This window comes from Pangasianodon hypophthalmus, chromosome 26 (assembly GCF_027358585.1).
Source record: "Pangasianodon hypophthalmus isolate fPanHyp1 chromosome 26, fPanHyp1.pri, whole genome shotgun sequence".
NCBI classification, from domain to species: Eukaryota; Metazoa; Chordata; class Actinopteri; order Siluriformes; family Pangasiidae; genus Pangasianodon; species Pangasianodon hypophthalmus.
The window spans coordinates 14,677,248-14,703,460 of NC_069735.1; the positions used below are offsets into that span (position 1 = coordinate 14,677,248).

The 26,213-nt window shown below is 40.0% G+C and overlaps 1 protein-coding gene across 1 annotated transcript; it reads left to right on the forward strand.

Annotated features, from left to right (window-relative positions):
• Nucleotides 1-7,100: 7,100 nt before the first annotated feature.
• spred2a (sprouty related EVH1 domain containing 2a) lies at nucleotides 7,101-24,234 on the forward strand. The gene is made up of 6 exons (XM_034300292.2): nucleotides 7,101-7,560; nucleotides 16,572-16,755; nucleotides 17,580-17,748; nucleotides 18,770-18,834; nucleotides 21,402-21,557; nucleotides 21,994-24,234. Exons 1-6 carry the CDS (start codon nucleotides 7,535-7,537, stop codon nucleotides 22,642-22,644), a joined length of 1,251 nt encoding a protein of 416 aa, XP_034156183.2. The 5' UTR covers nucleotides 7,101-7,534; the 3' UTR covers nucleotides 22,645-24,234.
• Nucleotides 24,235-26,213: the final 1,979 nt, after the last annotated feature.

Sequence of the window (26,213 nt, forward strand, 5' to 3'; positions counted from 1 at the left end):
ACGACCTCGAAGGAATTTTTTTTTTTGTCTTAAAAGTGGAACCCTTAACAGTGCTTTCAGGAACATTGTGGCAGGATTATTCAAAAACGTGAATTGTTCCTGAAAGAACATTAATTTAAATAATTCCTTATGGGACCTTCATTTTTTATAGCATCTGCCAAGGAACAAGCAAAGAAACAACCAACCAAACAAATAAATAAAATATACATTCCTTTAAGAATAAATCATCTTAAAAGTTATTTATATTATTTATATTTTGCACAAACACAGGCTTGTGTTAGATCAGGTAAATAGCTACACTCAGGATAAAAGGTCAAAGCTAGAACCCTTGTCGGTTCTTTGGTTATCTCTCTGGAAGAACTTATAAGTTTGCATGTAAAACCCTACAACTGAGAGTTTGTCTATCAGAAAGTGTTCCAGGTAGAACCATTTTAGGAAGCTAAGAACACTTAGCTGTCTAAGGAACCTTTAAAGAACCCTCAAAGTGTGTAATAAAGCTTTCTTCAAATGAATCCCAGACTCATGGCCTAGTCACCTTCCTCTCTACAGTCTGCAGATCTCAGACTACTTTTCCATTAAAACTACTAAACAATACAGTGTGTAAATTAATAATGTAACTTTAAATGTAAATATTTCAAATCCAGAAGAATAAACAGTTTAAATCAGACTCTAGACTGTCTCTGACTTCGTGTCCTGTTGTTTTTCTGGTCTGGATGAATAAAGGCTATAAAACACGCAGTGTAAAATCGTTTAGATTGTACGTTATCATAACTTTCCCAGGGTCTGACAGAAAAGTCCACGCATGTCCATCCTCGGGCCTGTCTAACAGAAACTGACCATAAATTTAGTAAGTTTTGGTCTGTCTAAATACACACACTTTTGTAGTCCATGTTAAGTTTGATGTCTTCTACCTAACCAGGAGACACTCTTTCCACTTTTATTACTGGCTTCATGACTGTTCAGGTTACACAATAAAACAGTTGGGGGTGTGATGTTCTAGGAAAATAATCAGCGATGGCGATGTGATGTGGCCCGACACAAAGCGCAGTCACCGTTAGCAACCCGAAGTTGATTATTTCCCAATTACAACATGTCCTGAAGTGTTTTTTCCTCTTATACCACAGCAATTTGCCAACAATTACAACTTTTAATTTATTAATGAATGACACATCATGCTTTTTAACTGTTTATAGTTACATTTAATAGATTTAATGTTGTGAGACAAGTTAGTTCTTTATAGCAGCTGTAAACAGTCGTTCCCTCACCAGCCTCTCTTTTTTTCTCTCTCTTAAAGACAGAACAATGCAGCTTTTCATGTAGCAGTGGAACCATACTGTCCTGAAGGCTTCCCTGTGGCAGAAAACATACTGACTGTTACAAAGCACTGACACCGGAGACTCCTTTCATAATGTTAAATAAACGTCTCTTTACAGAAAACTTCACCATATCAATGATGACACATTTTCTTTGGGAATTTTCTTTGGTAACAACACAGCTTTTAATCAGTTTTTTTTTAGCCTTTGTTTATGTGGCGCGTCCACCATATAAGTCCGGGTGAGTGAGCTGTTACTATGGAAACAATAATATATTAGAACCAGCGCATTAATATAAACCTGTAATTTGAATTACAGCCGGAACTACTGTCCGCTTCACATCGGACATTCACACCACCCTGGCATGGATTATTTTCCTATAACAGCACGCCCCTGTTGTGTTTTATTCCTTACATAATTCAGGCCACCATCTATGTTCCAAAGAATTACTCGAAATTAAGCATCTTTTTAAAAAATAAATAAATAAATAATTTAAAAAAAAAAAAAAAAAACAGAAATCATAAAGCTCGTTTATCCTCAATGCACATGGCGCCTCCTGCTGGACTAAACAAATATTGTAAATATTGTTTACTTTTCAGTAGTCAGAAGGAATATTGTTGACTAACTGGTCTACTTGTGGGATAAGTGGGATGGTATATGAAAAAATTATAGTATAAAAAAAGAAAAAAACAAAAACTAAAAGTTAGTTTGAAAACAAAATCTCTTAAAATAGCTTCTGTGAACTGTACCAAAAATGCAAAACTGAAATTGCATTAAAAAGGCTATAAATAAAATGTACACCTATTTTCTATTAAATTGCTAAAGATAAAGCCTCCCTAAACATTAACAACACATTATTGGAAGAAAAACATCATTTAAAATTATTTCTTGTAATGCTATTAGTCAAAACACAATACGATACAATAATTATTCAGCGGAGTATGAGATATAAAGGTAGTATAAAAGTATTTAATGTGTAGATGTAAGGTGTAGGTGTACAAAGATATTTGCTGTGATAAAAAAGTGTGATTTTTCTCAGAACCTACTTACTTACTCACTTGGGTTATGATTAACTTTTCCTTTACCTTCCCTAGTCAGTTTATGTCAATTCTTTTAACGGTGCAGTTTATAATATTTAAAACTGTGTTTAGACCTGTAAATTACGCAAAACACTCTGTAATTCTATTTGTCACTTTCTGTGAAAAAGAAACATTCTGTTATAGGTTCTATATAAATACTTAATCGTTCCCCAAAAGGGACAAACTGAAGAACTCTTTCGGATGCTAGATTTTTTTCAAAGGATGTACAAAGGATTTATTCACTTCAGACGTCTATTTTTTTTTTTCTGACCCAGAAATTACGTCACTTGGTCTCATGAATCCTGATTTCTGCTGAGACATGCAGATGGTAGGATTAGAATTTGGCATTATGAATCCATGGACCCAACCTGCCTTGTGTCAACAGTTCAGGGTGGTGGGGGTGGTGTAATGTTGTGGGGAATGTTTTCTTAGAAAGTTTTCTTAGACTAATCGAGGATCATTTGAATGCATGTCTGAGCACTATTGCTGACCGTGTGCATCGCTTTATGGCTGCAATTTACTCATCTCATAACAGCTATGATAATGCACCATGTCACAAGCACAAGTCGTTCCTCACTGGTTCCATGGGCAAGAATCTCAAAGGCATGTTTCCGACACCGTGTGAAATTCATGTAAGGAAGAATTGAGGCTTTTCTGAGAGCAAAGAAGTATCAGTATCAGTATGGTGTTCCTAATAAAGTGGCCACTGAGTGTGTATATATATTTTCAACTTGCAGACAGCTGCACTGCTTATAATAAAGCCCAACACAACACATCTGTCTATGAATGTGCTTATGATATTATTTGGTTATTGTGAAATCGCCTTGTTTGAACTTGTTTCAAGGTTTTGTAATTGCATAAACATTTAAAAAGCTGTAATTGCTTGGAGCAACTTATTTCATAATGAGAGGGTACAGAAGATGTCTTTTTGATTCTGTTATTTAGTTATTTGCAAATTAAAAACATGGGAATTCACGTTAAGTATTATTAAAAACATGCTACATTATGTCTGACCAAGATTTAGCTTAATAACTAGCTGTGTAGTGATAAATTAGTATCACTGTGGTGTGTGTGGGCTGAGAGAAAACACAGCTGTCTTTTCTCATGGGCTTGTTAAAGTAAAATTCCACCCTGAAACCCATTAAATATGTTTATGCTGAAATATTTTTGATGTGTTTAGTGATTCCTGTGCTATCTTGTTGGTTGGTGCTGTATTTTCATTATTCCTGTGAGAACTTAGAGAAGATGGACCGCTCTGATGTCACAGGGGGACATAGTTATAGTTACTGCTGGCGTAATTACAATGGCTTGAATAGGAGAAAAATTGTCAGAGATCTTAGACACAAGTGATAAGAGTCAAATTTCGCAGTTACCTCCTAAAAACAAAAAAGAACAACAGCTTTGTTTCTCGCTTTTCCAGCAACTCTTGGCGTCATAGTAATGAGAAAATCCAGTGTAGAAGTCGTGGAGAAAACTTTTGTGAAAACATTGGACTCCCAGAAGTCCCAGAATGCCATGCGGTTATACAATGCTGAGTTACAGCAGAGACTCAGCTTGATAAGTTAGCGATCTATCTTAGTGAGAAGACAAGTGTGATGACACTGACGGCAGTATTAACAAAAAAAAAGAAAGAAAAAAAAAAGGTGAAGCTTTGGAAACTGATGTGAGGAGGTGAGAGAGCCGGACAGACCAAAGTACTAAAGCGCTGCTGCATCACTCTATTTATGTAAAGATGAAGCAAGGGCTAAATCCTACTGCACCAAAAGGTAGTCGAACGGCATTGTGGGTAATGTAGGAAACTGTTAACCAAAGGGACAACAGACCAACAGCTCGATGCAAAATAAATCTGGGACACCATTTAAAATCACATGTCAATTAAAAAAGACTATAAAGATGAATATACAAGTTTTTCATGGTGATTTTTTTCCCTTTAATAATCCATTCATGAGGTTAGCAATAAGTATTTCTGTAACATGACCACTAGGTGGCAGACGATGACAGGGTTTTATTTCACTGCTGATTGCTCTCTTCTTTAGATTAATAATTAATATTTCAACTTTGGAAAAAAAATTCATTGTTTCGTGTTATAAGATGTGTAATAACAAGGATATGTGTGTGTGTAGTTGCAATGTAAATGTACATACGATGCAGCTGTTAAAAAGAAAGAAAGAAAAGAAAATGTAAATTGAAAGTAAAAGTGTAAATATTAAACACTTGTCATATGTAAACACTGGTTCTGTGAATTTAGTAAGTCATTTTTTCTGGGTATGTCAAAATATAAATAGCAGGCTTATTCTCCTAAGCTAGTATTGAAAAACAAATTAGTTATAAACATGCTGCTAGTTCATGCTAGTTTATGATTTAGCATGAATGAATGTGGTTTAAATTCCTCCCACACACATAAAACCATGAAAGCATAGCATCTTTCAAATGAAAATACACACTTTAAGTGTTATTATGTTGTTATATACTGTGGTATTATCAATCAAACGAGGAAAATAGGACAAATTTACACAATATCCCTTTTTCTGCCAATACATGTTTTCTGTATTATGTACAGAATGTATTATGTTTTCTCCTTTATGTTCGTGCTGGAGCTACAAAGCTAATGTAGCTAACATGTAATGCTAGCCCACCTCAGCCAATATATCTGACATAAATACTCGCACAAATCTTCACAAACAGTACAGATACAGCAAACAAATGGTCATATAAATGCTTTCATAAAACAACATTCATATTCTGTATTTAAAACTGATATTAAACTGAAATGATATTATATATATATATATATATATATATATATATATATATATATATATATATATATATATATCCGCATCCCTTCCAGATTTTCTCTACAAGTTCTTCTTGAAACTTTGAGGCCTGTAGGTGAGGCCTGTAGAACAAGTGTGCTAAGAAAAAAAAAAGTGACAGTGTTGAGCTAAACAGGGAATTTCTGTACTTATTTATAGATTACTGTGAGTCACACTGTGTCCTAAACTACCTCAGCTATCTGTGTGATATCACCAAAGGAACTGGATGTGGTTTGGGGTAGATGTGTATGTATGGTTTCTTATGAGACAGACTTCCACTACTTGTCAGCTACAATCGGATCCTAATGGGGATATGTTACATTATGAACAGGGATGACCTATAAGGGGTATACATTTAAACTGAGTGATTAGACTGATAAGCCATTATGTCACACCTAACAATGTAAATTCACAGAATCTGAAATGAATTTGAAATGTTCTTCATGTGTGGGCCTGAATTTGTAACCAACAAACGGTCATTTGGGCTCTGACTGTTTTTAACTGGAGGTAGATACACTATACGGCCAAACGTATGTGGACACCTGACCACCACGCACATTTGCAGTCTTTCCCCAAACTGATGCAACAAAATTGGAAGCACACAATTGTATAGAATGTCTTTGTATGCTGTAGTATTACAATTTCCCTTCACTGGAACTAAGAGGCCCAAATCTATTCCAGCATGACAATGCCCCTGTGCACAAAGCGAGCTCCATGAAGACATGGTGTGTGAAGGTTGAGTGGAAGAACTCGAGTGTCCTGCACAGAGTCCTGACATCAACCCCACTGAACACCTTTGGGATGAACTGGAACACCGACTGAACCCCAGACCTCCTCGCCTAACATCAGCACCTGATCTCACTAATGCTCTTGTAGCTGAATGAGCACAAATCCCCACAGCCACGCTACAACATCTAATGGAAAGACTTCGCAGAAGAATGGAGCTTATTATAACAGCTTATTATAACATAACATTATTATAAGGGGGAATAAATCTGGAATGGGATGTTCAACAAGCACATATGAGTGTGATGGTCAGGGGTACACATACTTTTGGCCATATAGTGTATGTGGATTTAAAAAAAAAAAAAAAACATTGGTAAATGTAAACCCAGAATAAGTGCACTGATGAAAAAAAAAGCTTTATAAACAAACTCCTAATTAAAACATGCCAAAGAAGACTCAACATGATGTCACTGCTGGCCATTGAGTCTGAGCTTGTTAAAGAGTTGGACTTCGCTGATTTGGTGGATGATTTTGGCGAGGAGACAATCAAGAACGAAGCCAGTCATCTAAGGGGAGACTGCTTTCTGCATAGCACTGAGGCTACCCAAATACTCATAATGGATGTGTAATGCAGAGCTGTATACATTTGTTTGTTTGTTTGTTTGTTTGTTTACTTGCACATGTGGGTTCTGGGGCTGTCACTGATTCATGTGAAGCAGGGTGAGGAGAGGGTTCCTGTGTAGGTTCCTGATCAGGATTTACTAATCAATCCCAAATTATGAATGGGAAAAAAAAAGTTCCATCTAGCACAATAAACGGTTCTTCAGTTTGTACTTTGTGGAACCAATGAATGGTTCTAGGTCTCCTACAACAGAGGCTTTCCAGAAGGTGCCAAGCAGAAAGCTAGAACCATCCAGAGAGAGTGTATACAGTAGAGGAATCGAATGAATCAGAACGCGTTTAAATAAGTGTGTTCAAAAGAATCGGTTCACTGAAGTGATTCTTTATATATCCGTCTGTGCTCAGGGAGAACAAGCGCGGCCAGATCCCTTTCGTCCGAAACTGTCGGTCCTTAGATTCTGACGTCATTACTTCCGCCGCCCCCCCCCCTCCCCCCACTCACCTCACCCCCCTCCTCCCTCTCTCTCCCTCTCTCTCTCTCTCTCTCTCTCTCTCTCTCTCTCTCTCAGTCGGTGGCGCTTTGCCTTTGCCGACTATACAATCCAACATGGAGTGAACGCGGAGCGGCGATGGGGCTCGCGCGGGGCCGTCCTCACCGAGAGCAGCTCGCGACTGCAGCCGCGGCGTTGTCGCCGCACGCGCGCTCATCACACACCGACGACGACTCCGACGTCCGCGAGACCATCGGGCTGGATTATACGGTGTCGCGCGCTGGTTAAAGTGCAAGACGAAAAACAAACAAACGAAGTGGGGTAAAAAAAAAAAAAAAATCGCTGCTATACTACACAGCTAGAAGAAAGAAAACTGGGGGGAAAAAAAACACCGAGAGACCGGATCGGTGGGAGACAAAATGGAGCCTGGACGCTGGTGCGCGCGCGCTCTGGGATGTTATTATTGTAGGTGAAACGAGGGAGATAAAATGACCGAGGAATCGCAGCCAGACGAGTAAGTAACCCCCCCTCCCCTTCCCCCGCAATCCCTTCCGCCCCTCTACCCCGCTACCCCAATACCCCTACCCCAGTACCCCTACCGCGTTTATTTTCTGTATGCGTGATGGTTGGGATTTATTTATTCCGCGTCAAATCTGAGGCGCGCGCGTTTGATGCACTTTTTTTTCTGCATGCACCAAAGATCCTCCGTTTACCTCAAAACTGGGAGGTAGAGAGAGAGAGAGAGAGAGAGAGAGAGAGAGACGGCCCCGAGTCGGGCCCTCCGTTTTTACCCCCGGCCGCTCCGCGCGAGCAAAGCAGAGAGAGAGAGAGAGAGAGAGAGAGAGAGGAGGGAAGAAGGGGGTATGAGGGGAGGGAGGTGGAGGTGGAGGGGTGGCTGAAGCGGAAACGTTTTGTGAACAGAAGATCCTCCCGTGAGCGTGATGTTTCTCTGAAAACACGTCGGTGTTCAGCTTGTTGTAGAGACTTTATAAGCCCACGTGGTGTTAAACCGGAGGTGCGCGCGAGCCTTTGGCGCATTTCTGCATCTCTCTCTCTATCTCTCTCTCTCTGTTTCTCTCTCTTTCTGTGCGTGCTGGTGGGCCGCTGAGTCCGCCATGTTCCCTCTCTCTCTCTCTCTCTCTCTCTCTCTCTCCTTTTTCGTGAATCGCGCTTATTTGCATACCACGCTTCATTCATAAAAAAAAAAAAAAAAAAATCCCGACGGCGCAGGCGGAGCTCAGCTCTACTCGACCTCTAACCTGCATCATAACACAACACCGTATCAAAACACATGGTTACATTATCATACCTCACAGATCGGACATAACACCGGAAGTGTGAGATTAGCAAGATAAAGCTACTTATCTACAGTTTCAGAAGAGCAGAATAGCGTTTCTGTGTCATCCTGCTGTGTAGTTTCTAATATCGAAACCATTTGTTCATAAGGCTACAGTGATGAATAACAGCATACAGGCTTCATGTATAATTCATTAAAGTTTCCCAGAAATCAAATTTCAGAGTTTGACAGCTTTTTGCACCAGTCCCACAGTGTTCTGGACATCAGTATGATATTACACTATGATAGACAAGACATGGAGATATTCTTGTTTTAATTTCATGATTATTTTTTTTTTTGATGACTCATCATGTACTAGTATTGTCTTTGTCCAATTAAATGCTCTATAGAGTGTATAAGTCCCACCCCCAGGGGCGTGTCTCGCTCAACAGTAGCAGCTTGTTAGCAGTTTTTTTCCTTTTCGCACGCATCCTAAGTTGGAGTTTAGTCAGAGTTTATTTATTTGGAAAAGGGTGGAGTTTGTGTGAGCTGGCAGTTTTGTGACTTTTGTAAGTGTTTTACATTACAACTTTACCTTACAACAGATCACATCGCCACCTCAGACTGGATTCTGGCTTTATATGCCATCAGGGCTTACGAATCAGTTAATATCATTATATCTAATGCATCAGATGTCTCCTGATGATGACCATGCGACTCTCGTCAGAGCCTCTGGTAGATCTTGGCTCAAACATTTACGGCATAACTCTAGAAACATCTAGAATATTGTCCTTCTTTAAGTGGACAGACGTGGGTGAGGCGACTGAAAAATCCTCCAGACTTAAAAAAAAACCCTCTCACTAAACTCTTTAATGATCTTTATATTTAGCTAGTTCGCTAGGCGACTGTCAGGTTTGTTAAGATTCAGTGGGGGGTGTGGCATTTGTTGAATGCTGTCATGTAGGCTGTTGTGTAAATCTGTCAAGCACTTCAACACGCTATCACTCTGACTTCCTGTTTCAAAAGGAAATCTATCAACAAACGGAAGCAGGATTTTCTAGCCTATGTAGGGGCCAGATTGTAGTGGATCAGCTCAGTACCAACTTAAATGGACAAAATGTTTTATTAATGGCTAATAATGTCAGAAATGAAGTCATGAGGTTGTGAGGTTTGTGTGCCTCGATGTGGCCACGCCCAAGAGAAAAGGTTGGCTTATTGGCATTTTTACACTCTCAGAGATAAAGGAACCAAACTGTTTCCTGGTCACTGGTGTGGTACCATCAATCATTTGTAAGGTGCCAAATGTCAGGGTTTTTATTTATCTGTTTAGGCCACTTGCAGATCTCGTCGTTTTGGTTACTGAAGTATCAGCTACGAGATCAGAGCATGTTATGTTAGCTAGCATGGCAGTCTGGGAAAACCCTTCACATGGTAAAACTGACATTTTCTACTATATATACATAAACATAGTAAATTCTAAACATTTTATGAAATATTTCAAAATCACATATTAATTATGATTGAGTGCAGATGTATCACAGATATCTGATTACAAACTGAATTGATTAGGCTTATGTCAGTTTGTCAGTAGCATGTAGCTATCCATCAACTTGATCAAAACAGGACTTTTTTGGTTTTAGGCGTACTGACTGTTTTTTTTTTACCACATTTTTTAAAACTCGCTTCCTACACAACATAATTACAGCAGAAAGCCTAGACAAGGGGAAACTCAACACACGACGGGTTTTCCCAGACCGCCACACAAATATGCTAGACAGTTTAGTGATATGACAAAAATATCATATTGCGGTACTTGAAGACATTTCCATGATGCACATGATGAAATTTAACAACCAGATGCACTAAAAAAAAAAACAACCAGCCAAACTCACATAAAAAACTATGAAACAGTAGGAAATACACGAACCAAAAAAAGGAACTGGTACAAATTCATTCCAATCGGCTACTTGTTGCTGTGAGTAATAATATTATTTGCATTTAATAATTTGCAAGTAATAATTTCATTTGTATTATAAATATGCTCATATTATGAGCATATTTATAATGCTCATGATATTTAAATTACTCATATCATGAGCATTATAAATATGCTCATGATATGAGTAATTTAAATATTTTTGTTTCAGAATATCAATGTTATTGTGGTCAAATTCAGTGTATTTCCTACGCAGTAGCGCATAAGGACTTTGGGTTTTTATATCGCATGGAAAAGTGATCAAAGTCCCTAGCTAATAGCATTAGCATGGAGTTAAGCACCTTCCTTTTGGCTAAGTGAGCACTTTAGGAGCTTAACATTAACTCCTGTAATCAGCACTATTATTCAGCATGTGAAAGGCAACATGTCAGCCTCAGCAAACCTACTCTGAATATGTAAGAAATAAAACACGATGGGAAGAGTGAAAAATAATCCACAACAGGGTGGGGTGATGTGAAACAAGTTTGTTCCTGTGTCACGTATATTACAGCAGCTATAAACAGTAGTTTCCTCACCAGCCCCTCTTTTATTCTCTCTTGTGAAGTTAATAAGACAAAACAAACAAAAAGAAAAATGGAGCACAATGCCCTCTTTCCTAAAGACTTTCCCGTGGCAGAAAACCAAATCGCTGAAAATGGAGACTCCTTCCACAACTGTTAAATAAACATCGCCTTACTGAAAACTTCACTGTATCAATGGTTGCTCATTTTTTCTTTGTTAAATAACATGTTTTTTAATCTGTTTGTCAAATGATAACGTATTCGAGCGAGCACATTGATATAAACCTGTGATTAATTTACAGCAGGAACTACTGTCAGAGCTGCTGTTATCTGTTGTAGAAAATGAATCAACACCTTCATGGCCAATCAGAATCGAGAATCCAACAGCACTTTGGCACTCTCTTTGCTTAAATACACTACAGTAAAGCGCACACTATTGATTAGCGCACAAGACTGATAGCATTCGGCTCCCGCAGGTCCAGTACAGCCTATCAGCTAAAACTCTTTTCTTTGGTTATCGCTGCTGTTTATCTTGTTCTTGCTGAGGGCTTGTGGACAGAACGTGTGTGTGACTCGGGCGTTGTGGGGGTTGTTATCTTTTATTATTCTAATTTATGACCCGCTCACACCCGTGCTGAGCAAACACACACCGACACACACACACACACACACACACACACGAGGCAGGCTGGAATGTCAGGCAACGTATAATAATAAATAGTAATGGTCCGAGAAATGCTTTGGTTTTTATCCGCAGATGGAAAAAGGCTGAATTATGATATTGCAGTACTTAACGATACGTATCGTGGGATTTATGTCTCAAAAAAAAGTTTTTGTAGCCGTGTCCAAAACCATAAAGGATAATATCCAGTGTGCTCATGAAATCCCACAATGCATTGTAGTAGGAGAGCATAATTCAGTGCGCTCCTGGAAATAAGTTTTTTTTTTTTTTTCAAGGGTTCTATGGATAGTCAGGGATTTATGTCCTAGAGAATTTCTACTGAGAAGCCTTTCTGATAGGAAAGTAAGGGGTGTAGCCAGGCTTTTTACAATGGGGTGGCCAGGATAGGCCCAGTGATTTTATTGGGGTGGCAATCTAGGGTGGGACAAAATACTTAACCACATCCATAAAAAATGGCCTGAGTAGGATCTTCATCAGATATTACTTTCACATAGCTAAGAAACATTTGTTTCTAGCAAGCTGCAAAAAGTCTTAGCTAACATCAGATTAGGCTGCATCTTATGAAGTATGCTTGTGTTTTGAATTCAATATCATTAGCTAACAGTAGCTAAAGCTAAAATTCTAATGAACTCCAGTGTTATACCTCCAAATAATGAATATTGTGAATGTAAAGAAAAAATGCATGACCAGTGTTTGCTCATCTGGTTGTGGGCCCAGGGAATAGCGCGCTTCTGTGTTAGCTAGCTAACAGGCTAGCAGACGCATTGACAATCCTTGCTGTTGGACAATGATGAAATGAAATTTCCCAGAGATGTAGCAGGCATTCTGTTATTACAAGCCTACCACTACAAGATTTAGCAAGTTGTTTGGTTGTTCAATCAACTATAATTTGAAAAAAATAAGTAATTATTAATAATAACAATAATAATGATAATAATGTCAAACTGAAGTGGCGTGAGGGCTACACCCATGCTAAAATGTTCCAGATAGCGGGGAAAATTAGCCACTGTACTGTTTCTATTTCCCTAGTTAGGAAAATGCTAATATCAGTCCTACTGGCTGTGTTTTGCTAAAATCTACTAAAACTAATGCTTCACTTGACAATATTACTAACACAGATAAAGGAATCAAGGAAAGCTAGTTAGCATGGTCCCCTCTACCTAATCAGGAAAAAGTAACTCGCTACACTTGACAATGCTAGCACAGCGAACTAAAGCTAATCTCAAAGAGTCACCATGTCAGGAAAAATGCTGACTCACTCCTAATGATTTTGTGGACAATTCAAACACAGCTAACAATCATTAAAAGCTAATGGAGTGCCAGTTAGCATGATCTCATCTACATAGTCAGGAAAATGCTAACTCTCTTCTTCTTGTTGTCATTCATTGCTAGCAAGGGATAGATAATAAATGCCTCTCTCTTAGCTACTTGCTCTTACTAAGAAGTTTTACTTAGGCAGTGTTTCACTCTTTGTTGAAAAGTTCTTGATTATTGATCTAAATCTCTTTTTTTATTTAAATTCACTGATCTATTCGTCAGTGTATTAGGAGGACCGATAACAGCTTTTCCTAAAACTTTTGTAAAAGTGTAAAATATTGATAGTATGTAGAAGATGTCCTAGACACATGCAAATAAGAAGAGTGATGAATAGATTTTTAACATGCAGAGATATCTGGCTTCATTTTTTTTTTTTTTTTGGCTGTCTGCACATGTGTAGTGTGAAAGCCTCAGCTTGTAAATCCAGCAAATGTACACCTTAGAATGCAATAAATGTTATATAAGGAATAAAACACAATGAGTCACTGTAGTGCTCTTGTAGAAAAATAATGCGGCTCGATGAAGCAGAGCTACTGTTACAACCCCAGTTGATAGTTGACCAGACTCTCTTTATTTCCCTCTCTTGAAGTTTATAAGACAAAAATAATGACAGAGAAACCAGAAAGCACAAACTTTCCCATGTCTGAAAACGTTACAAAGCGCTGACACTGGAGAGTCCTTCCATAATAAATGTCTCCTTACAGAAAACACCATATCAATAATGCTCTGTTTTTCTTTGTTAAATAAGAACACATTTTAAAATATATTTATTGTTAGATTTAGATTGTATGCAGTGTCCACTGTACAAGTCCCTGCGTAAATTGTTACTACAGAATGAATATAGCGTTAATATAGACCTGTCGGATTTGCTGTTATAGAAATGTAGTTAAATTAACACTTCTGACCAATCAGATTTGATAATTTGGCTTTGCTGTGGTACAGTAAAAGTTAATTCAACAAAGATTTTACTTTGGGTTACGTTGTTGGATTGCTTTTTGTTGTTGAATTTGGAAACCACTAAGAGGTCAAGATGATTTCACTAGATAAGTGTATGTTAGTGTGTGTGTGTGTGTATGTGTGTTCAGCTTTAATTGGACCATGTGCTGTACTATGAGCTTTATGGCCATGCAGTTAAGCATTAAAGCCCTTTGCTAGCTGAAAGGTCCCACTATCATTTGTGATTGTCTAAGCGGGATGTGTGAAGTGGGTCATCACTAACACTTCCACACCCAGCATGTCCTACTGCTCAGCCCACTTCCTGTATCCTGTTCTAATAATGACCTCCGGTTCCACGTAGCTCAGAGTTCAGAGCACCACATGTTGCTGATTGGCTAGAGACATACATATATATGTATATATATATATATATATATATATATATATATATATATATATATATATGTGTGTGTGTGTGTGTGTGTGTGTGTGTATATATATATATACACACACACACACAGACAGAAGATAGAATATGAAAAATGTGAACTAAAAAAATAATGATAGAGATTTAAAGATAATAGAGAATTAAAAAAAAATAGAAATTAAACTGAAGAGTCAAAATAATTGGTTTAGTTCCTAAATATTTTAATAAATACGACAAAAAAAGGAAATACGCCATAAGCACAGAGATGCAGGGTTTGGTTCTTTGAAAAGAAGACATAAAAGTTAAGTCTTAATAAAGCCCTTTTCTGTTCACATATAAGCTAATGAATGAACAGGAAACAGGAAATGGGTGTGCATTTATTAAAGAACCATCAAACCAGTGAGAAGGTGAGGGGATCTAGCAGGGCTAAAAAGCTCACCTTTGCTACTGCTGCCCTAGAATGGGCTCGGTGATAAAGTTCTTTAACCCCATGGGAGGGTTCTTTTTTCACATGTATTGTAACTGTTGATCTGGTATTGATTTAGTCTTACAGATATATGTCACCTACTTGCGCAAGAGCAAACACACACACATATACATGTATGCATAGTCTATACGCTGTTTTTCTGCTCTGCTGATGTGGTGTCATGTTCCTGTCGATGGAGCATCAGGAGCCGAACAAGAGACAACAGGAAGTCTTCCCTTTTTTAGGAGTCGTAGTCATGGCAACCTCTTTCATTTTTCTCACCAAAAAAAAAAAAAAAAAAAAAAAAGGATCCGGAGCTGACTCTTAACAAACAGAAGTGACAGAATGGGGGTGATTAACTCAAAAAAAATATACCTTAAAATTTTCAGAAACATAACGAATGGTAATGAATTGTCTGGTTGTCTGGTTCAGGGAGCGCTGTTTGAATGAACCGTAAACACCGTCGCCATTCTCTGCGTCTCTCTTTGATCCGTAGCCTCAAACCCAGGCATGAAAATCGGGCCCTCAATTAAAGCAGTTCCCACACTCTCTGCCAAGAGCCGACGCCATTTGCATAACGAGTCTCTTCCTCTTAGAATTGACAAGTCCTCTTTTGCATCACAGACTTTGGGTTAGAGGTCAGCGGGGAGCGTGTCGCATAACACACATGGTGGAAATCAAAATTAATAGATGTTTATGCATTTTATTAATTGAATCTGTAGCCAAGGTCCTCTATGATTTCTCCACAGACATGCAGGAGTATCGTACAGGACTTCAGTCAGAAAGTATAGGTGGCTACTTTCAACATTTCATAGAATCGACTAACAGGATTAAAGATGCTATTTGTAATGTTACAAAGTGTTTCTAGTCCTGTAATTAATTTATAATTTCAAAAATACACAAAACATCTACGATTTACATTATTACCCTGTATGGGCTGTTTCTAGAGTCTTTAGTTCAGGATTCTGTTTATTTAAAATTTTCCGGCCCTGAAATTAACTCAGTCATATCCACAGCTGGAGAAAAACTGCTAAGCTCTACCACTTTCTTAAAAAAGGAACGCGTAATGCGTACATAGTTTCAAAAGAGAGGGCAGGGTTGGTCATTTGGTGGGAAAACAGAAACGTCTATCAGAGTTTTTTTTTTTCTCACATTTTCCAGGCCTGAAATTAGTCCCGCCTCCAGAGAGAACAAAACTGTTAAGCGCTGCTCCTTTCTTTAAAAAGCACCACATACATTGTTATAAAAGTGCAGATGAGGCTGGTCAGTTGGTTGGGAATGAGAAGGCTTGTCAGTGTGTTTATTGCAATTGTAGTTCGCCAATTTAAAAGTGTCAAACCGTTGCTTTAAATTGATTATATTGCAGAAATTAATTTAAAAATGGACTGTTACAAAGCACTGATGCTGGAGACTCCTTCCAAAAAGTTTAATAAACATCTCTTTGTAGAAAACATCACCCATAAGTCCCTGTTTATGTTATTACTATCTACATTTAAGGTCAACTACAGGACATCTTCTGACCAATCAGAATTGAGAATTCAGCAGCACTGTGGAATAATAAGCAATGTGAGATGATTTCACATCTGTTCTATGTAATATTTACACGCTCTTGTGTGCATGTGTATGAAACCGGCGGCTTCTGAAGAGGTGATGTTGAGGGAGGTGAGAGTTTGCCTAACAGCCCTGGGGCTGTGATTAGCTGCTGTTCCCAGAGTTAAACTGGCTTTGGTTTGGCAGCACAAACACCTTTAATCTGATTCTCTGCACCACCGCTTTGCATAGCTCTCCTTTTGGGGTGTGTAGGTAAATCTGACACTTAGCTTGGATCTCAGGTTCTGTGCTGAATGCTGAATATTACTGAGTAGTAAAAGTTTTTGCCCTCCTCATGTGACACTTCCTCCTCTTCTCCTTGCCTGTCTCCACAGTGACGACTACCTGGTGCGCGTAAAAGCAGTGGTGATGACGAGGGACGACTCGAGCGGTGGTTGGCTGGCTCAGGAAGGGGGCGGGCTCAGTCGGGTGGGCGTGTGTAAGGTGGCTCCGGCCGATCTGGACCTCCTTGGTCGTAACGGTTTCCTCATCTACGGAGAGAGACTCCGAGACAAGCAGGTGTGTGCATAAGTTTAAAAAGTGTATAAATACTGTATATTGTTTATATTCTAGAAGCATCTCCGGAGTATGAGTTATGTTGCTAAGAGACAAAAAAAGTAAAATATTTTTGTCTAAGGTGCACCAACATACCAGATATTTTATTACTCCCCATGATGGTTATAGTTATGTCTAAAATGGCACTTCATCGCCCCCTATTGGTGTAGTCTCGTTTAGTGTTTGTCCCATTAGTGTTGCCTCACTGACAAAGTGTAATAAATTTTTACACCCAAATAAGGACATCCAGATCCATCGCCTCACCTGGGCACTGCAAAAATGCCATAAGATATGTCATTGCTAAAACTTTTATAATCATACTTTCGTAGTTAGAGATTAAACAAAAAATTCCATGTGGTATGGAACTGCAGTAAAAAATAATAAATAACAGCTCACATTAGCTTAACCAGTAGCTTAGCATATACAGCATGTGACACTTGTGCATCACCAGGGCACAAATGAAATACCAAAGCAATCAACAACAATGACTTTCCCAAATGTATTCACAATCTATAAGTTCATTCACTATACTCTTGTGGATTTACATGCAGCATGGATATGTCGCACATCCAGACTGAAAATGTTAGCATCTTATTGGTATCGCAGCAATAGTGGCATCGAAGCGTCCATAGTATTAACCCAACCTACACCTTCACAGAAATTCAACAAACCCTCACATAACCTGGTTCTAATCTCTGCTTAGCCATGTGCCGAGTGTTGATGAAGGAGCAGTGCTCACGTTGTGTAAGTTACAGACTCAGTGATGCAGAGTGCTGTGTTGTATGCAGGTAATCCTCAAGTGCTTCCTGAAGAAGGACCTGATCTATACTAAAGCCACTCCCACGTTCCATCACTGGCGAGTGGACAACAAGAAGTGCGGCCTGACATTCCAGAGTCCGGCGGACGCTCGCGCATTCGACCGTGGCGTCAGGAAGGCCATCGAAGACCTGACTGATGGTGAGTGAGGAGGACAAATATTACAGGAATTTTCATAATATTTACACGTTGGAATGTTTCAGATCCTGTGTTCCACATTTGGACTGTCAAAACGTTTACTAAACCTTCTGCCGTTGTGTTACTTGATGAAGGTAAAAGCCTTTAAATTATTGAATGTCATTTATGGCATGCTGTATTATTTTTCTGATAAAGCACAACATTAAACAAAGCATGTGCCCTAAAAGTCACAGCACACACAAGTAGTTCATTTCCAACAGGCGACTTATTGGAGCTGCACTTTTTCCTTTGGTCTGAATCTCAGATGGAGGACTACAACACCATTACATACACCCTATGTAGTGATTATGATGTCGGGGTGGCTTAATTGTGTGTTGGAGGTTCAATTAAGAAAAAAATAAAAGATGGTGGGAATCCTGGGTCACCTAGGAAATTTAAAATCAAGCAAATTTCAGCAACAACAACATAACTGTGAGTAAGTACAGTATATCAAAAGAAAACTGCTGGTGTAGCACAACTACCATAAATATGTTAACAAATAAGCTTCGATTTGTAAGTCGTATCAGCTACAGGGCATCTTATATTCTAAAAAAAAGGAACAATAACATAATAATTTCTCTCTCTTGAAGTTGACAAGACAAAAAAAAAAATGCTTTTCATGTTACAGAGAAAGCAGAAAGCATAAACTCCTCTGTCCTGAAGACTTTCCGTGTCGGAAAACTTGCTGGCTGTTACAGAACGCTGGCACTGGAGACTCCTTCCATAAATTATAAATAAACATATCTTTACAGAACCCTTCACAAGATTAGACATTTTATTTAATGAATAACAACATGTTTTCTTTATCTGTTGTTATTAGCCTTAGATTATGTGGAATGTCCACTGTACAAGTCTGTGAATGAGCGGTTACTATAGAAACGATAACATATTAGAAAGACTTCTGCTGTAAGTGCATTATGAAATTGAAAGCTGTGGATTGTGTATTTAATGTGTGTATTTAGTGTTGTGTTTGTTGTGTGTGCAGGTTCTACCACGTCCTCGTCTACTCTACAGAACGAGACGGAGCTGGGAGACGATGATGTCTTCACGGTGAGGATCTCTCTCTCCTTTTCTGTCTTACTCTCTCTAACTCACTCACTGTCTCTGTCTGTGTCTCTCGCTCGTTTCCTCTCAGTCTCTATACAGTCTTTCATAAATATAAATACATGTATCAGGAAATAGCCAATAAGCCTGTGGTTGGGTTTTGACAGAGATTCATGGTTTGTGTGTGTGTGTGTGTGTGTGTGTGTGTGTGTGTGTGTGTGTGTGTGTGCGTGTGTGTATGTGTAAGGGGGGATGTTTTGATGTTTTCAGGAAGTGGCCTCTAACCTTTTCCCCTGCTACTCCTAATTCAAGACAACAAAAACACACCGAATGCCTCAAGGCAGGGGAGCCGAAACACCACACACACACACACACACACACACACACACACACACACAAAATCTTACAGCTTTACCTCTGACTGTTCCGAAGCTCTGACACTGGAGACTGTGCTGTAACAAAAACAACTTCCCGTGTGTCTAAACCATCCTTCACCAATCTGTTTAATCACCCAGTCTGGCTCTTTCTGTAACTTACTATAACTTGTTTCCTCACACTGAACAGAGCAACGGTTTGCAGTCACACACACACACACACACACATACACACACACACACACACACACACACACATACTGGCTGTCTTGTTGTTATTACTGGCAGGACAGCTCTCCCAGCATGACTCTTGATTCAGATATTGTCTCAAACACACACACACACACATACACACAATGATGGCTCGGAATAGTCTTGACAAGACAGGAAGTGGTGCAGGAAGAGGATAGCTCTGACTCTGTAGGGCAAAGGTTATGGCTGATTGTGAAGATCATCGTATACAAGCACATTATTTCCTCACTAGAGCACAAAAGAGGTGAACGGTCAAGATCATGGAGTGTTTTTTAAAATGATTTTTAGTGTTTATTTAGAAATGTTACCACAGCAGTGTGGCCTCTGTGTCGTCTGTCACTCTCACTGGAGGAGGCGTGGCCTCTGTAACTCTCAGTGAAGGAGGCGTGGCCTCTGTGTTGTCTGTCAGTCTCTGTGACAGAGGCGTGTCCTCTGTGTTGTCTGTCAGTCTCGGTGAAGGAGGCGTGGCCTCTGTCACTCTCAGTGAAGGAGGCGTGGCCTCTGTGTTGTCTGTCAGTCTCTGCAAAGGAGGCGTGGCCTCTGTCAGTCTCTGTGAAGGAGGCGTGGCCTCTGTCACTCTCAGTGAAGGAGGCTTGTCCTTTGTCACTCTCAGTGAAGGAGACGTGGCCTCTGTGCCATCTTTCAGCCTCAGTGAAAGAGGTGTGGCCTCTGTACCTTTCATTCCTAATGAGGGAGGCGTGGCCTCTGTGTCGTCTGTTGGTTTCAGTGAAGGAGACGTGGCCTTTCATTCATAATGAGGGAGGCATGGCCTCTGTGCTAATCTATCCAGCTAGCATAGCTAGCTAATGTTTGCCAACAAAGTTGGCTAGCTAAGAATGCCACAGCACATAAATTGTTGTAGGAACACTGTGGCATTCTCCTCTTCTCTTCATTGTTTTATGTTAAGTCCATAGACACCTGGAAACTGAGCACCAGTATGGCCTTAGGTCACTGTGTACAAAATGACATCATCACATATCTATGTACGTCTTACTGTGTATGTTTTTTGCGTATTATATTTTTGAGTTAGTTTCTCATGCTGTCTGACGGCTTACGTTTTTCTCATACTGGTCTTAACCTTGTGGATAACTTCTGTGCTGAACCTTGCTGGATGAGAGCTGAGGGCCTCATGTCCTTTTCCAAACACACATTCCATATCCATGAGGACAGATTAGAGGATGTGATTGCGCTGATCTCATGGGGATTGAGTTTACAAATAACAATCCGTGTTCTGCCATAAAGGGACCAATCAGAGCGGATGCTGTAGAGTGTGTTCCTTACATCTGAAACATCAAGACGTAGAATAATCAAGGGGGTTTTTACTGTCATTCCTCTATGTAGCTTGTATACACTGGAACGAAATGTCGTTTCTCCAGGACCATGGTGCAACACAGAACAGAACGCAAGACTATATAAAGTGCAAATACACAACAGTGTGAGATGAGTGCAGGACAGTAAATACATAGAACAGGACATGAAATTCACAGAACATGGGCTGTAAACTGTAAACTATTTAGTGGTGTAGCAGCAGTAAGTACGTATATCTGTCGCAGCAATAAGTATAGCTTTCAATAAAGTGTCTGATGCAGCTTTGTAAAGTGCGGTGTGCAGTGGAATCGAGTCCTGCTGGGTTAGGGGTTTGACTAGCCCAGGTGAGTGCTGGGAGTCAGCAAGGTGATGAGTAATCTGACTGCCTCAGAATCATTACACTAAGTCTTATATGTTTTTTTCAAGCGAGAGAAGTGAAATCTGAATAAAATCAACTGCAAGTGTCACAACATACAGATACAGTATTTACTGTACACAGACCTGAAAGAATGTTTTCTGAAATAGTGTTGAACACTTGCTACAGACGAGTGCTGATGCGACTTATACAGTATATAAGAATTAAATTAATCTTCCTTATTCTGAAGTTTTTTTAATCATTTCTCTTATGCTATCCATCAGACTGCCACAGACAGCTCGTCTAACTCGTCGCAAAAGAGGGAGCCGTCGTTGCAGACGCTCGCACCGATCGGCTTCTGTGAATCGCGTCACCACCAGTGCATTCTGGGACATCTCTACAACCAGCACAGGCACTCCGACCATTACTTCCTGGACCAGGTACTTCATCATGTCTGCATTTGTGTGTACAGTGCCTGATAGCAAGAGCCGTACTTCAGTGTATGCTAATGACCAAGGCTACTTATTTAGCTAGCTAACTCATAGCTGTTAAGACTTTTATACAATTTAAACTTTAAAATCCAGAAAACTAGCAAGAACATAGGCATTTTTTTTCAGATGTGGTGGAAAATTACTAAGAAAATATTCTGTACACCTAAACTTTACCTCTACTGAAATTACACTTAATGTCATCAGTACTGTTAACAGTACTTCTGTGGCCTCTCTTGAGAAATGTTAAAGTTTTTACTTTAGAAGTTGTAAATCTTACAAAAGTGAGACTATGCATGCGGAATCGTCACATGACCCCATTTGAAAGCATTCTGTCTACATAAAGCTACCATATAGTGATCTATTTCTTGCTCTTGTGTGACTCCAGGCGGTGCCGATGTTCCCCCATGTTCCTGTGAACTTCCCAGAGGAAGAGGAAGAGCTTGTGCGCATAAATCCACGTGAGCGCGCCTGGCTAACGGGCTACGAGGACTATCGTCACGCCACCACGGCCGCCCACAAACTCCTGCGCCCGGAACCTACGGACGCTTATGTCTCCTTCGCCAAGAGCGAAGTGCCCAAACATGACTACACTTACCCGTACCCGCACCGGCTCTCTGGAGACGACAGTAAATCAGGCATCAGTGGTGGCGTGGTGTCGTGCCAGCCGCGGGCTCCGTGGCGCACGGAGGATGAACGCGTGCGCTGCGTGTACTGCCAGGACGTGTTCAACCCGGCACAGAACCGGCGCGGGCAGTGCCAGGAGGCGCCTGACCCAGTGGTGGCACTCATACGGCGCGTGAGCTTCATGTGGTGTGCCGACAGCCTGCTGTACCACTGCATGGCCGACGCCGAGGGCGAGTACTCAGAGCCGTGTTCATGCGACCCCAGTGACGGGCGTCTCGTCCTGCGCTGGCTTGCGTTGCTTGGCCTGTCGCTCATCGCACCCTGCATGTGCTGCTACGCGCCGCTGCGTGCCTGCCATCGCTGTGCCGTCGCGTGCCACTGCTGCGGTGCCCGACACAAGGCTTCCGGCTGACAGGGACCAGAAAGTGGAGGGAGATGGAAGTGAACAAATGTCAGACGGCGACTTTTTTTTTTCCACAGGGGTTTTGTTTTCTCTGGACACCTCCTGATGTGTTTATCAGTTATTTTTGGTGCCATTCAGCTTCTATGCTATTAACAGTAAATTCATTTATATAGTCATTTATATATATAATAAAGTGTATATATATATATACACCTGGCTAACGGGCTATATATAAATCTATATAGATAAATATATATATAAATATATATATAAATCCAGGTACTTTTATGTTTTTACAATATTCTGGATTACGTATGTTTGTTTCATTTTTATGTTTACTTTTGGTTTTGGTTCGCCGTGGCCTGCCAGTGCGAGGTGGAGCTCTCCCGTCTGAGGCACTTAACTCATACGTGAACGTCCGCCCTGTCCAAACGGACAAACCCGAATGTGTGTTGTATGTGATGAAATGGAGACAAAAGTGTGGAACTTATTTTTTGCTGAAGCCAAAATGTTATAAGCTGCCGAGCGTGTATACAGGCCGAATGTGCCACAGTGAAATACAACTGTGATAGAAAAGTGTGCGTGCGTGTGTGTGTGCGTGCGTGTGTGTGTGAGTGTGTGAGTGAAACCTCTGGAATGATCTGGATTTCTCTATGAATGGGCCTTCAACTGTCATGATAATAATAAGTAAAGACAATCTTATTTAACAAATGCTTTACAGTGCTGGTTTTGAGATACTGTACTGTTATAAACAAACGTCGCAACGTCATGAGAAATTATGTTGTGCTGCGCAGTGTACTTATAATTTTGCTTACATAACTTTTTTTTTTAGTTAGACAAAAAACTACTAAGGAAGCATCTTTGCTAACGTTTGTTACTAAAATGTTGCGGTAAAGTTGTAGTTCTTAAGTACTACATGTTCTCGAAACACCTGTAAGTCATGGACAACTTTTCGCTAACACTTCAGTTGTAACCTGGGTGAACCACATGCTTAAGTACCCCTCTCTGAACCAGAACCAAACGTCCAGGGGGCGGAGTCAGACCTGATATGACAGGATTTAGTAGCCTCAGTTCGAACTCTGTTTGTACTGTTCTTGAGATTTCAATTAACCCTTGAATATTCAATCTTGGTTCTTGTAAAATTTTCTCTAAAGGACCTTATATATTTTTTTAAGCGTGTTCATGTGAACATGAATTTTGCAGCGGTCAGAAGTGCTCCATTTCGCTCGTTCTGGGTTTGCTGTCGTTTAAGACCGACCGGGGAAATCATCAACCTGTGCAAGATGCCATTTTGTAAAAATAGTTTATATTAAATAACATCGTCTTTATGTGTTTGACATGGATAAAGCCGATTCATGCAGAAATCCCAAAAAAAAGCCCTCAGAGGTTCTAAATCTCACAACTGTAACTGCTCTTCTGAATGTCCAGTTAACATGCAGCCTACATTGCTGTCAAACTGTATTGTAAATGTCAGTGTGTGTGTGTGTGTGGGGGGGGGAATGTATGAAGCCGTATTTACACTGTGTATATTTGAAATCGAGAACCAGCCTCAAAATCAATGTAATTATCTACAAGACGAATAAAAAGCTGTCTTTTTTTTTTTTTTTTTTTTTTTTTGTCTAAAGCACAAACACACACAGTATAAGAGGACAAATGGACTTTTAACGCTCATACACAACACACACCAACAACCAACCAGTGGACAACCACGTCTCCGTGAGGTATTGTAAATTCTGTACCCTCATCTCTCATCTCTCTATCTCTTTTTTTTTTTCTTCTTCTGTTTCTGCGAGCTTCTGCAATACTGGTGTCATTCAATAATGAGAAAAAGAGTGAAAAGAGGGGAAAAAAGCTGTTCTATTTTTCTAATGATAAACAGAAGCAGGAAGCCCAAAGAGCCCTGTGTGTGTGTTTGTGTGTGTGTGTGAGGGTGTGTGTGTGAGTGTCCTGTGGACTCCCTGCTCCTGGAGACATTGAGACATTAAAGGAAAGTGCCTGAACAACCTGCTCCATGTTTCTTGTGTACATTTTGAGAAATAGCAGTGATGTTTAAAAGTCTTTATACCTGCTGAATTCTTGATTCCGATTGGTCAGAAGGTGTTGGTCATACTTGTGCAAGCTATCTGAGCATCTTTTTTTTTTTTTTTTTTTTGGGTGAAATCCTCCTGTAAAGGAAATGTGTGTTAAACGTTACAGCATCCTGCCTAAAGGAAGTGACAGAACAATTACAGGATGTCTCACAATCACGATGTCTAAAATCCAAACGAACAACTCTGCTGTCTTTAATGAAGTCGCAGAAAGAGAAAGTGGCTCGTATTTACAGAGACTTCCTGCTGAAGCTCGAGGTCAGTGAAACCAGGTCTGGAGATGGAGAAGAACCTGATCCCAGATCAGCAATCTTACATTCAAGTTTCTTTTAAAAATAAAAATTAAAAAGGTTATCTTCAAGCCTGCTCATGGCGGTTTTTGGTACTGTGAGAATAATGAAATAAACTGAACAGATTTATAAAAAAAAAAAAAAAAAGTCAAAAGAGCCAGATCCATGTCCACTAATAGAAGCTTCTTTTTTTATACAAGGTCTGTAGTTTGAGCACACGGACAAAAGGAACTTAGCGTAAAAGTGGAAGGTCAGTTTGTTTTCCTGACACTGAGGGTGCATCATGTGCTTCACATCCAAGCGGAACACAACACTGACAGAGAGAGAGAGAGAGAGAGAGAGAGAGAGAGAGACACACACCAAAATACAGATGCAAAGAGAGACTGTGTGAGAGAAAGATAGATATAGAAAGAGAGTGTGAGAAAGAGACAGATAAAGAAAGAGACAGTGAGAACAAGAAAGAGAGACAGAAAGACATACAGATACACATGGAGTGAGAGACACACACACACACACACACACACAGAAGGATACCCACAGATAGACAATGGGAGAGAGACATAGACAGAGAGAGAGAGAGAGAGACACCTGGCCATGTGAGACTTCTTCTATTAAACTCCACTGTAACTACGCTGGCTATAACCATGTCCTCCTGTGACATTAAAGCACAACACAAACACTAACGTCTCACAGGAATAACCAAAACACAGAAAATACAACAAATGGACACCAGAATCACTGAACACGTCAGAAATATTTCAGTATAAACATATTTAATGTGTTTCAGGTGGAGTTTGATGTTGTTGTTGTTGTTACCAAATAACCTTTAAGGTCTGACGTAATTAAAAACAGGTTTAGACGCTCGGTTCAGGGCACGATCACACTCCGGCCTTCTCTCAGAGCCACTGTGACGCTGACCTGAGGTCCGTCTCGTGCGAGATGCACCGGTCTCCGGACGAGCAGGCTTCCTGTCGGCCCAGGAACACACACTCTCACACACACTCACACACTCTCACACACACACACACACTCTCACACACACACTCTCACACACACTCTCACACACACTCTCACACACACTCTCACACACACTCTCACAATCTTTGTGAGGACCTTCCACTGACACAATGAATAGTGCAGCTAATTAACACTATGCTACGCCTAAATCTAACACTAACCCTAACCTCAGGTAACCTTTTGG

Excerpts from the sequence above, each read along its gene's own strand:
- spred2a (XM_034300292.2), top strand. The coding sequence starts at position 7,535 with ATGACCGAGGAATCGCAGCCAGACGA. Across the intron at positions 17,749-18,769 it reads CATCGAAGACCTGACTGATG|GTTCTACCACGTCCTCGTCT; the intron begins GTGAGTGAGGAG and ends TTGTGTGTGCAG. Across the intron at positions 21,558-21,993 it reads ACCATTACTTCCTGGACCAG|GCGGTGCCGATGTTCCCCCA; the intron begins GTACTTCATCAT and ends GTGTGACTCCAG.